The sequence below is a fragment of the Panthera tigris genome, chromosome A2, assembly GCF_018350195.1.
Source record: "Panthera tigris isolate Pti1 chromosome A2, P.tigris_Pti1_mat1.1, whole genome shotgun sequence".
NCBI classification, from domain to species: Eukaryota; Metazoa; Chordata; class Mammalia; order Carnivora; family Felidae; genus Panthera; species Panthera tigris.
This window is the reverse complement of record NC_056661.1, coordinates 59,300,677-59,313,247: the sequence shown is the minus strand read 5'-3', so window position 1 is coordinate 59,313,247 and position 12,571 is coordinate 59,300,677. Positions and strand designations below refer to the sequence as shown.

Below are 12,571 nucleotides of genomic sequence, written 5' to 3'. Positions count from 1 at the left end.
TGCAAATTCAGGGCTCCCAGCACAGAGCCTCTCCCTGATTCTGATACTCTCACAAGGCACCCAACTCTGGCTGGGGGACCTGGTCACAAAGAGCAAGGGGCCAGCCTTCCCCGAACAGGGAAGTGGGTTGGGTGCAAGCAAGGGGTTTTCCGGGGGTTTTCCTGGAGCCTGCGGTCTCACTTTACCATGTTTTCTCCAGAGTAGCCTGGGGTCTGTCAGGGCTGAGCACCTGGACATGTGTGTGTCGCCTGAAGCCTAAAGTACAGACATGTGACCCATAGCAGAACCATTACCATTCTGTCATCATTCCCGAAAAGGATGAGTCCCGCTTTGGTGACTATCCCCGGCTGATGGGCTCCTGGGATAGGCAAGGCTTCTCCCTCGGGCACCAGGCCTTCAGTGTTTAGTGTTGAGTTGAAGAAAGTCAGCTTCTGTTGAGGACAGGAAAACCAAAAGATGGTAGATGAAAGAGGCCCCCACTGCTGGCATTCCAGGCAAGGTTGAACAGGGCTAAGGGGATGAAAGGGAGCTGGGCATGGCTAGGGGGAGGAGAGAGGCAGCTAGGGCAGCCACAACACAAGACTAGTCCTAGGCGACCCCTAGGACTCTGCCTTCAGTAGCACAAACAAGACCTGGAAGAGCCCCAGAGTCCTCAGGGAGCCCTCAAGTTCTATGTGTCCCTAGGATCCTATGTATTGGCCGCTGGCCTCAGACCTCAGGTGGACAGACACTAGGAGAAAATCTGCCCAAGGCATCACAGAGTACCCTGGGGATGCCACTAAGCACTGGTCACATTGCATAGAATCTTGTGGTGATGGGGGGAGCAGAGAGACTCATGGATGGGGTCTGGGGAGTTGGTCAGCAGTCAGGGGTTTGGACAGTCTGAGGCTTTGTGGAGAACAAGACTGCCCTCTGTGGGGAGCAGATTGTTCCCAATGACGGTCCTGCCAAATCCCCATACCTCTTGAGAGCTTGTGAGTGCCAGGGCTCACCATCTGCAGTATCTGGACTGTCCACTGCCCAAGCCCTAGCCTGAGCATGGTACTCCGCCCCACTGGGACCAAGTCAAGGTCACAGCTGGACTTAGGATCTCTGCAAGCCCATGGGTGGGAGTCAAAATATTTTACAACCAACATAGCTTGAACCCAGAGCTGTTGCAGGGATCCAGAGGCCTTGAGCTGTGCTGGAACTTTATCCTTCAGCCACCAGATGGTGGACGGATCTAATGGTCCTAGGAGAGGGACTGAGGTGACTGGGGGCACTTGGGTGGGTTTGGGGGTCTAGGCAGTGACTCTTTGACAGCCAGTTCAGACATATTTTGATAGTAGGGCACACGAGTGCATCCAACCCAATCTTAGCCAAGTACAAACACACCTGCCCACAGGCCTCTGTCCAGGCGCCTGGCACCTTGTCGTTCCCTCGGATCCAGTTATGAATCGCCTCTGCTGACTGCTCCCAGTTGATCTGTTGGACAGGACATGTGTGCTCAGCCAGTCTCTTCCCCACTCCTTGGCCATCCAGACAACACACCTGTTCTCTCCTTCCCTTCCTCACCACCCTCCAACCTCCCACTTCCCACCCTCCCCAACCTGTCCTGCACCCTGATGAACCCTGACTGAGAGGAGCCCTGGGGAATGAGCTGGGACATCTGGCTTCCTGTTGGGCACTGGTCTGAGTCCCTGAGCTGGAACAGGCCTCTCTCTGGTACCCCAGCTCTGGGTGCTCTCTGACCCCAGACTTTCACTGGTTGTGTAAACTTTAGGAGGATGATTGGGGAAGATAACACTCAGTTAAGGTGGCCAAGGCCTGACACAGACTCCCCAGCAGAGTGCAGGCTCATCCCATAGGCCCCCCAACAGCTTCTCATTTGCAGGGCTCACAAAGACCCCTATGCACCCCATAAGCCCTGATCAGAGGTACAGCCCATAAGCTTCCCCATGCCCAAAGCTGCAGTAGCTCTGAGAAACTGAATTACTTCTCAGATCTCATCTTAGAGACTTCCAGCACTGTGGCTGATGTTTTACACACTGCCCCACCTCAGCTCTTCTCCCTGGAGACCCTGCCTGTCCATTCTTCCTAAAGGGGAACAGAGAACAACCCAGAACACACCCTGTTGCCTGCCTGTCCAGGTGTCACAGGAACTTTGCTCACACTTCTCCTGTGTGGGCTGTTCTCTCTTCAGGCCTTCAACAATTATAGCTTGGCTAGTAAGCCTAAACCCCAGTTTCTCTGGGACACCCTCTGCACCCCAGCACATGCACGGGCAGCCTTTGGGGTGGGCAGGGCTCTGCACTCACCTTGGCTGTTTCCTTCTTCTGAATGCCCTCGTAGGTGGCTCCTTCCTCAGGCTGGGGGAGTCTGGGGGCTTTGCCTTCGGCGATCAGCCTCACAGCCTGCACCTGAGGAGACCAGGTCAGTTGGCATCCCCAGCATTACAACCCTCCCCTCACTCCCAGGCCCTGGGTTCACCATGAACCTGGACTCAGCCCCACACTGACCAGACTTGCCTGGCCCCATGCCAGGTACTCCATGGGTACCCAAGGAATATCCCTGATAGGAATGGGTACAGTTAGTCTGAATCTAATTCCAATCTGAAGGAGGAGTACAAAACCCTGCCATTTCTACCAAACACAGTTTTAGAAGATTATATAGAAGATCTTATACCTTCTGAGAACTTAGATTATATAAACTACAAAGCCCTATACAGATGTAACAAACAAAATTCCCATATTTTCATCTAAAACCTTCCCTGTCTGTTAAGGGGAATGGATTCTGAGCCCCATGAGGTGTTTGGAGGTCTGAGATTAAGCAGGAAGCTGTTTTTCTGTGAAGGAAAAGGGGAGATTGTCGAAGAAGGAATCAGGGAAGTGGGCAGGAGAGACAAGGAGCCTAGGTCCATCCTGAGGGGGTCCTGGGGGGACTCCCAGAGATACCCAAACCAAGAAGTGATGAGAATGTCAGAAACATCTAAAGCAGGACTGCCCAGCAGAACGTTCTGGATGAGGGACATGTTCTGTGTCAGAACTGTCCAATACAGTGGCCATCAGCCAGTGTAGTTCCTGTACTGGGGATTTGAAAGGTAGCTATGGGAACTGAGGACCTCAATTTTTAATTAGAATTCAATTTAGTGAATTGAATAGGTGCATGTGACTAGCAGGTGTCATATTGGATGGCACAGCTAGCTCTAAACCACTAAAGTTGTTTCCTGTGGGATATGTCAGATAAGCCCCTTCTCTGTCTCTCCTATCAAATCTCCAGCAAGTCTACTTTGTTCACTATTTTTGTAAGCAGGTGGACTCCATGGGAGGGAATACAAGAGGATCTTGTTTGACATACACGAAAAATAAAAGATGGCTGACATCTGGGCAGCAGTGAGCACTCTCACATCATTGCTCTGCTTATTGCTACTCCCAAACAGGGAATGTTCTCCTCTCTGAGATAGCCTCCTCTTTGACTCCTGACTGCTGCTGGAACCAACCAGAAGTTCATGTGTGTCTCTGCCTTTTGGTCAACTCTGGCTGGCTTCCTTTGGCTCCACCACCAGCAGCCACACAGACACACCAGTCCCTAAGGGGTCAGGTCCCATGGGGCCTGCCTGCTGTACCAACCACAATTGTGTCTGACATCAGTCCTTCTTGTCTGTCTTGCTCTGATAACAGAACCCTGTCTCCTGCAGACAACTTAACCTATATGACTACAGTTGGGCTTCTCTGATTTTTCATTCAGGAATTTTGTGAGAAAGAGGGTTTTTCTTCCTTTGGAATCCAGAGGCAAAAGCCTCGAGCCATCAGTGACTACTTTTCCTCTCATTTGAGGGCAGCCCACCTGAAGATGAAGCTCATCAAAGAGAGAAAAGTAGAATCAGAAGGAAGGCAAAGATACAGAATCCTAAGACATGGCTTCTACCTCTGGACTCAGCCATGCTTGGCACCATCCTTGTCTTTTGTCTTCTATATTAAATGAGCCAAAAATGTTCCCTTTGTGGATAAGCTTTCCGAATTGGGTTCAGTCAGTTGTAAGCAAGAGTCTTGCCTAACAACAATACATTGTATGCCCTAATCCTGCCTCTTTGAGAGCTCTCTCCCTCTAGAATCCTGGAAATGGGGAAAGAGCCTAGGCGGCAGGCTGGGCCTGGATACCAGTAAGGGGAGGCCCACATATGGCATGGCCACTTCCCAGCCCTTACCATCCCTTTGATGCCTTCAGGAAAGAGGAAGCGGTTGTATAGAGTGCTCACGGTGTCATCCGGGAGGATCTCACACTCCTTCTGGAGAAGAAGGTCCCCAGTGTCCAGACCGTCATCTGCCCAGAAGATGGTAAAACCCCCTTTCTTGTCTCCATGAATAAGGGTCCTAGGGAGCACAAGTTTTAAAGCCTGAGTCTAGGGGGCAATCCGGGAGCACCTAGCACCTGCTAGGTGTTGTGGTAAAAGCCCTATATGCTTGATGTGACATAATACCCCAACAGGTATCACAGACATTATATGCCCCTTTTACAGATAAGGAAACTAAGGTCTAAGAAGTGAAAAGACATAACCAAGGAGGTCAGGGAGCCTGACCCTGAGGTCGGTGAGCCTGAATCTCAGTCTGGCTACAAACCCCTGCTCTTCCCAGCTCAGATGCCTCCCCTTGCTGATCACCCAGCTAAACTGCACCATCAGTCACATGGTTCCATTTGTCCCTTTAGCACTTACCATGTCAAACCATCTTGTTCAGATGACATTTTACTCCATCTCTATCCCTTTCCAAGTAGGACGCTGCTGTGTACTGGCAGTGGGTGTGGGTTCAAGCAGGCCTCTGGTCACACTGCCTGGGTTGGTACCCTTGGGCGAGTCCCTTAACCCATTCTGTCCCAGTGACCCTGCCTGCCAGGGTGGGACCACTGATGTGTGTACTTCACAGTTGACTGTAGGAACCCAGAGCACTTAGCAAGGTCTGTCCCTGATTCTCTCTGGCACTCTTGGCACTACTGAGAACATCTCACCAGTCAGCCATGTGGATGCCATCTGGCAGCACAGGAGGGGCCCCTGAATGATGCCTGTTCTGTGGCCCCAGAGCAAAGTTGTGGGCTAGGGGAGGATGACTTCTTGGCAGATGGGGGTGTTTTTGCCCTGTCTCACCAGTTGATGGCCGAGGCCCCTCGGTGTCGGGGGAGCAGACTTGGGTGGTAGATGATGGAGCCGTGGCAGGGGGCATTGATGACCTCCATGGGGATGAACTGGCTGCAGAAGGGCAGGACGTTGAGCTCGGCACCCAAAGCCTGGTATTTCGCCACCACATCGGGCAGAGCCTGTCCTTTCACCCGCCAGCGGGGGAACTTGAACACTGGCACTCCATCCTTCTCGGCCTCCAGGCCTGTGGAACAGCAGGTGAGAAACCGGCCCCTCCCCGCAACCATCCACCCACAGCCACCACTGCCTTCCCAGCAAAGTGACTCCTACATCTTCTTTCCCAGCCTGTCCCTCCCACCCTTCCCCATTGCCCAGCGGGACTCCACTGGGCAGCACAGAGGGAACACAACCCAGGGGACAGCACTGGCCAAGGGCAAGGTTGCAGTGGCTGCTCTGCCTGGACTCACTTCTGCTGACCACCAAGGCATCTGAGCTCCCTGCTCTCCCAGGTTCCTGTCTGACCCCTGAAGGCTAAGCTCTTCTCCTCACCCCTCCCAAAGCCTCGCCATGCTGTCCCCAAGCTTCTGTCCTCCACCCTTCAACCACTTTCTGGGATGGCAGCTGGGACCCTACAAACTGCATTCCTGCTTCGTCAAATACTCCCTGTCAAGCACTGCCAATAAGGGGTGATGGAGGGACACTAAAAGGTTGAGGGGAAGGCGAAAGTGAGGGAGGTGGGGTTTGCTCCTTTCTGTCAGGTTCCTGTCCTGAGAGCCCCACCCAACCATGCCACCTCACTTCTTAACCCCAGCTGCAGCAGTGCTTTCCCAGAGGAGCAGCTGGATTAATTTGCCGTTTTCCCAACATCTGCAGAATTACCCAAATGTACACTTTCCTCCCACCATGTCTGCCTTCCAAAGTCTGGGTCTCAGCTTGCAAGCACCCCCACCTGCACCTGCCCAGTTACCAACACCTAGGAGCACCATTCAGTCCTCATGGGTCTGAATTCCAGCCCCAAGCTTCCGAGATTTAGAAGCCACAGCTTCCTTCTACTTCCCCAGCCTGGGAAGTGGCAGCTGCCAGCTGCATTCACTACCCTGATAGCTTGGAGTTCCCTTTTGCCTGCTCCTCTTCAGCACGTAATGAACACATCCCTATCCTGGGTTCTCTGTTAGAACATCCATCCTGATAACGGGTCCCCGACTAGACCTGACCCACTCTGTAGCCCCCTCTGCCTCTGCCCTGCATTTGGGGACGTTGAGGGAATGTGGGATCAAAGTGAGCCGACTGGACTGTGCTTGCAAAAGCTGTCCACGCTATGACCAAGGAATACTTCTGCAAGACATCCAAGGTCAGGGTCAAGTAGCAGCCCCACCCAGGCTCCATCTGGGTCCAGACTCATAGACTGGTATCAGTGGTCACTTAGTGGCTGGTATCAGGGTTCATTTTGTGGTGAGTTCAGGTTGTATCACAGATCACACTGGGGTCAAGTCCAAGAGTGTGCACTGGCTAGCATCAGGATGATACTGGAGCTGGTTCCACGGGTCAGCCTACGCTTTTCAGTCTAGAGAGATTATTTCTATGAACCATACCCCTGTGCCTGGCCAGCCCCACAAGGCTCCTTTCCCAATCTGGCCTTCCATTTTTTTTTTAATTTTTTTTAACGTTTATTTATTTTTGAGACAGAGAGAGACAGAGCATGAACGGGGGAGGGGCAGAGAGAGAGGGAGACACAGAATTGGAAGCAGGCTCCAGGCTCTGAGCCATCAGCCCAGAGCCGGATGCGGGGCTCGAACTCACGGACCGTGAGATCGTGACCCGAGCTGAAGTCGGAGGCCTAACCGACTGAGCCACCCAGGCGCCCCTGGCCTTCCATTTTTAAGCCCCACTTTATATTCTGCATCCATCTGGCCCAAGAAGGACTTATGAATGTCCCTGGAGGGTCTTTTCATTTGAGCTGAGCACCCCTCCTTCCTCCCCTGGGTTCCTGCTGTGCTGCTGATGTTCCCAGCCCAGAGGCTAGTGATTGTCAAACTGGCTCTTCCAAGAGCCAGAGGCTCAGCCTCACCTGGGAACTTGTTAGAAATGCAGATTCTCAGACCCCACCCATCTCTCTAAACAAACTCCCAGGGCAGGGCTCAGGACTGGGCATAACAGGCACTCCCAGTGACGGGGATATGGTGCACATTCATATCTGAGAACACTGACCTAGCAGCCCTTTCAGAGCCTGATGCTGGGGTCAGAGAAGCCTGGAATAGTCAGAGAGCAGGGCCCTGGGAGCAGGCCAGGCTTCTCCATGTCCCTTCTCCAGGACACAACCCCCACCCCATGATCAGGTGGGGAAGGGACTTTTACTTTGTTCCAGAAAATCCCAGCAGCCAGTTGGTGCCTGAGCAGGATTCAAGGTGGAGTATGTACAGCTGCCTCCAGCCAGGGATGCCCACAAACAACACAAGACCCTGCAATCTTCTGCTCCCACCCACCACCCATTGCTACCTGCCTGCCCAGGCACCCCCTTTCCCTGCTCTTGGGCCACCCACTCACCCAGGGGATCCGCCTTTCCATCCTTGTCTGGGACAGTGAAAACACCCACGACCTCATGTCCCTCCTTCCGCAGGTGACAGTAAACTTCCTGGCCAAACAGGCTCTGCCCAATCACGGCGATCTTCATGGCAGCAGGGATCTGTCAGAAGGATCTGGGGATGGAATAAGACTGCAGCATTAGACAGGGCTCACTGGCCTCGGAGAGCCAACCCTAGTCCAAGTGGGCAGCTGCACAGCACCTTGGCCACCCTGCCCTCCTCAACCACTAGGGGTTATCTCTGGGGCTCCCTGAGTATCAGGATGCTGCAGAGAGTCGTTACTGTGAAAGGGACCAGAGGAGAAAGTTCTGCAAGGGATGGATTTTAGATGCCACAGTAGGTGAGTTGCATGGAGATTGGAGAATTAGGGATTCCTCCTTGAAACTTCCCAAGTTGGCATGGAACACTGAGAGTTGAGTCCCCTGAGATATATATTTTTTAATTGTTTAAATATGTATTCATTTTTGAGAGAAAGAGAGAGAACAGGGCAGGGGCAGAGAGATAGGGAGACACAGAATCTGAAGCAGGCTCCAGGCTCTGAGCTGTCAGCACAGAGCCCAACATGGGGTTCAAACCCACAAACTGCAAGATCATGACCTGAGCCGAAGTCAGACACTTAACTGACTGAGTCACCCAAGCGTCCCTGAACACAGGTTCTTAAACTTCACATAGTACACTTTATCAAAATTTCCCTTTATGATTAGTGGGTTTTGTATTCTACTTAAGAAATTGTTGCCTACTGCCAGTTCATGAAGAAGTTCTGTCTTCTAAAATCTTTATTGTTTGACAAAGGAGCAAAGTCTACTCAATGGAGGAAAGAGAGCTTTTCAACAAATGTTGCTGGCACAACTGGACATCTACATGCAAAAATGTGAATCCAGGCACAGACCTTACACCCTTTTCAAATGTTAACTCAAAATACATCACAGACCTAAATGTGAAATGCAAAATTCTGACTCCTAGAAGGTAACACAGAAGAAAATTTCATCACCTTGGTTATACAGTGAGTTTTAGATACAACATCGAAGGAACGATTTGTGAAGTAAACAATGGATGCACTCTCGCACATTGCTGATGGAATGCAAAATGACACAGTCACTTTGGAAGGCATTTTGGCAGTTTCTCACAAAACTAAACATACCATTACCATATGATCTAGCAACCACACTCTTTGGTCTTTACAAAAGGAGTTGTAAACTTACATACACACGAAAACCTGCACATGGACATGTATAGCAACTTTATTCATTATTTCCAAAACTTGGAAGCAACCAAAGTGTCTTCCTGCAGGTGAATGGATTGATAAACTGTGGGACATTCAGACAATAGGACTGAAAAGCAATGAGCTATCAAGCCATGAAAAGACATGGAGGAATCTTAAATGCATATTATCAAATGAAAAAAAGTCACTCTTAAAAGGCCACATAATGTAGGACTCTAACTTTATGATATTCTGGAAGAGGCAAAACCCCAATTTTTATTGGACACAATAAAAATCAGTGGCTACAGGAGTTGGAGAAGAGGAAAGGGATGAACTGGTGGAGCACAGGATGTTCAGGGCAGCAGAAACACCGTGTGATCCCATAATGATGAGTACGTATATTATGCTTTTGTCCAAACCCATATAACATGCAACACCAAGAGTAAACCCCAATGTACACTATGGACTCTGGGTGACACTGTGTGAGCGTAGGTTCATCAACTGTAACAAATGTATCACTCTGGTGGGGGATGTTGGGATGGGGGGGGGTGCTGTGTGTGGCAGAAGGCAGTGGAGATGTAAGAAATCTCTGTACCTTCCCTTTAATTTTCCAGCAAACGTTAAACTGCTCTAAAAAATAAAGTGTTAATTTTAAAAAGAGAGGTATTAGAAAAAACTTTATTGTTTTACGTTTTATATTTCATTGCATGCAATTCTGCTAGAATTTTTTGTGTATAGCAGGAAGTGGAAGTCCAGAGATATTTTTCCAGTACCATATATGAGTAAATCTATCTCTGGGCCTGTATTCTGTTCCATTGTCAGTTTGTCTACCTTTGTGTTTATTATACCTTAAAAAGTTTTGTAATAATGGTAACAAATATGTAATAGAGAATTTGCCATTTTAATAATTTCTAAATGTGCAGTTCAGAACTCTTTTACATTCACAGTATTGTGTAAGTGTCACAACTATTTCATCACCCCAAACAGAAACTCTATGTTCATTAAGCAGTAACTTTCCATTAGCCACCAGTAGCCCCTGTTGGCCTCCAATCTACTTTCTGTCTCTGTAAATTTGCCCATACATGGTATCACATGTAAGTGAAATCATGTACCTGGCTTATTCCACTTAGCATAATGTTTTCAAGGTTTAAGCATGTTGTTTATAGCAGCACTTTCAACAATAGCCAAATTATGGAAAGAGCCTAAATGTCCATCAACTGATGAATGGATAAAGAAATTATGGATGGAGGAGGAGCCAAGATGGCAGAACAGCATGGAAGTTTTTTGTGTGTCTCGCGTCCATGAAATACAGCCAGACCAACACTAAACCATCCTACACACTTAGAAAACTGACTGGAGGATTAACACAACAATCTGCACAACCTGAACCACAGAATTCATCAGGTACGTGGCACAGAGAAGTGAACTTGGGGAGCAAGAGGTGCAGGAAGGGAGGTGCTTTTGCTAGCAGAGAGAGGATGGAGACTGGGGAGTGGGGAGAGAATATGGGAAAAGCACCCCTCCCCAAAAGCAGCTGGAGATAAAGTGGAAAATTGGAAACAGCTGCAGGGACTAAACTAAAAAGGGAGAAAGGAGAAAGGAGAGGGTTTTAAATTCCATTAAGACTAAACAAGGAGAGTGCAAAGTCTGCAACTCCACAGCTCGATATCTGGCAGTGCTCTGGAGGGAAGGGCAAATCCCCAGGAACAGAGTGGGATCAGGGAGGATCTTGGGCCACACGGGGAAAAGCGGTTCCACTGCTGGAAAGACATTTGGTAGAGACTGTTGAAGCCACCTGGTCCCAGAGGTTCCCAGAAAATGGCCACATTCGCTGGTGCTGGAACAAGGTCATTAAGGGTGAAGCCTAGTGCCAGATGTGTGTTGTGATCTTCCATAATCCCTGAAATGCTGCTGCTACACTATCTCATGAACTTTTTCTGGGGTGGGCTGGCACCTGGCCACAGTGTCGGGGCACCAGCAGCAGAAGGGTCCAGCAGGTGTTCCTGGGTGCAACCAGCATTTGGCCATTGATTGGTGAGACCCTTCTGCAGAGGGGCAGGACAGGTCAAAGCCGCAGTCTTTTGGAAGTAAGGGGCTGGGGAAAGCAGCTGCATCTGAGACAAAACTCAGGAGAGAGGTACTGCCTGGGGCCTGGTCACAAAGAGTGAAAAAGCAGGGAGTGGATGAAAACTGAAGACAGAGGGCAGGTGCGTGATTGCTGATCTGGGAGAACAGACTGGGTAGCTGGGTGGAACCATTTTCACCACCCCTGCCCATGCGCATACGCACCTATGAGCGCCACAACAATCCACCCCAGTAGGCTACCAGCACCATCTAGTGGAAATCGGAGCCATTACACTGAGCCCTGCCCAACTGGGCCAACTTCACTCTTCAGGAACACAAGTCTCACCGCTGGCTTAGTTTATGGACTATAAAGCACTACATAGACTGACTTTTAGGGGAAAAGAAAGTAATTTCAGTCCTATTTCAATCTGTTAGCAGGTCCATCTATTCAATTTTCTTTTTTTTCTCTTTTACACTTCTTTTTCTTGGATACAGAAAGAGAAAAAAATTATTTGAATTTTAAATTTTTATTAAAAATATTTTTCTTTAACTTTTATTACTATATTTTTCACTTTTGTGTAAATTTTTTCAAATTCTATTTTACTTCCATTTTATTTTAGTCTACTTCAGTGTATTGATCTTTTCAAATTTTCAAACAATTGCTTTTTTTCTTTTTCTTTTTTTACTCTTTTTTGTTTCTTTTCTTTTTCTTGAAAGCAGAAAGAGAAAAACTTCATTTTTACCTTCAATTTCTATTAAAAATATTTTTCTTTAATTTTTTACTATATTTTTTGCCTTTATGTAAATTTTTTCAAATTCTATTTTACTTCCATCATTTTTAGTCTACTACAGTGTATTCACTTTTTCAAATTTTCAAATGATTTCCTTTTTTCCTTTATTTTCCTTTTTCTTTTTTTTGTTTCTTTTCTTTCTCTTGAATATAGAAAAAGAAAAAATTCATTTTTATTTTAAATTTTTAATAAAAATATTTCTTTAATTTTTTCTATTATATTCTTTACTTCTGTGTATATTTTTTCAAATTTTATTTTACTTCCATCATCTCATTTTAGTCTACTTCAGTGTATTCATTTTTTGAAATTCTCAAACGATTTCCTTTTTTTTTCCTTTTTCCTCCCCTTTTTTCTCTAATCTGTCAAACCACTTTCAACACCCAGACCAAAACACACCTAGGATCTAGCATCATTTATTCGATTGGGGGGGTTTTAATTTTTTAATTTTAATTTTTTTAATTTTAATTTTTCTACCTCATTAATTCCTTTTCTCCCTTCAAGATGACAAAACAAAGGAATTCACTGCAAAAGAAAGCACGAAGAAACGACAGCCAGGGATTTAACCAACACAGATACAAGCAAGATGTCTGAACCAGAATTTAGAATCACGATAATAAGAATACTAGCTGGAGTTGAAAATAGATTAGAATCCCTTTATGCAGGGATAAAAGACGTAAAAAATAGCCAGAATGAAATTAAAAATGCTATAACTGAGCTGCAATCATGGATGGATGCAGCGGTGGCAAGGATGGACAACGCAGAAAAGAGAATCAGTGATATAGAGGACAAACTTATAGAGAATAGTGAAGCAGAAAAAAAGAGG

At 47.9% G+C, this 12,571-nt stretch overlaps 1 protein-coding gene across 3 annotated transcripts in view; it reads right to left on the bottom strand.

Moving 5' to 3' along the window:
- The window catches only part of ALDH1L1 (aldehyde dehydrogenase 1 family member L1), a 130,394-nt gene that overhangs the window by 75,919 nt on the left and 41,904 nt on the right, over positions 1-12,571 (bottom strand). For all 3 annotated transcript variants that reach the window (XM_042962562.1, XM_042962572.1, XM_007097394.3), the window contains exons 2-7: positions 7,655-7,806; positions 5,120-5,354; positions 4,187-4,352; positions 2,298-2,399; positions 1,375-1,464; positions 294-431 (exon numbers count right to left, since the gene is read on the bottom strand). In XM_042962562.1, coding sequence (XP_042818496.1) covers positions 294-431; positions 1,375-1,464; positions 2,298-2,399; positions 4,187-4,352; positions 5,120-5,354; positions 7,655-7,781 — 858 coding nt within the window. In that variant the 5' untranslated portion in view covers positions 7,782-7,806. The remainder of the gene's footprint in view (positions 1-293; positions 432-1,374; positions 1,465-2,297; positions 2,400-4,186; positions 4,353-5,119; positions 5,355-7,654; positions 7,807-12,571) is intronic.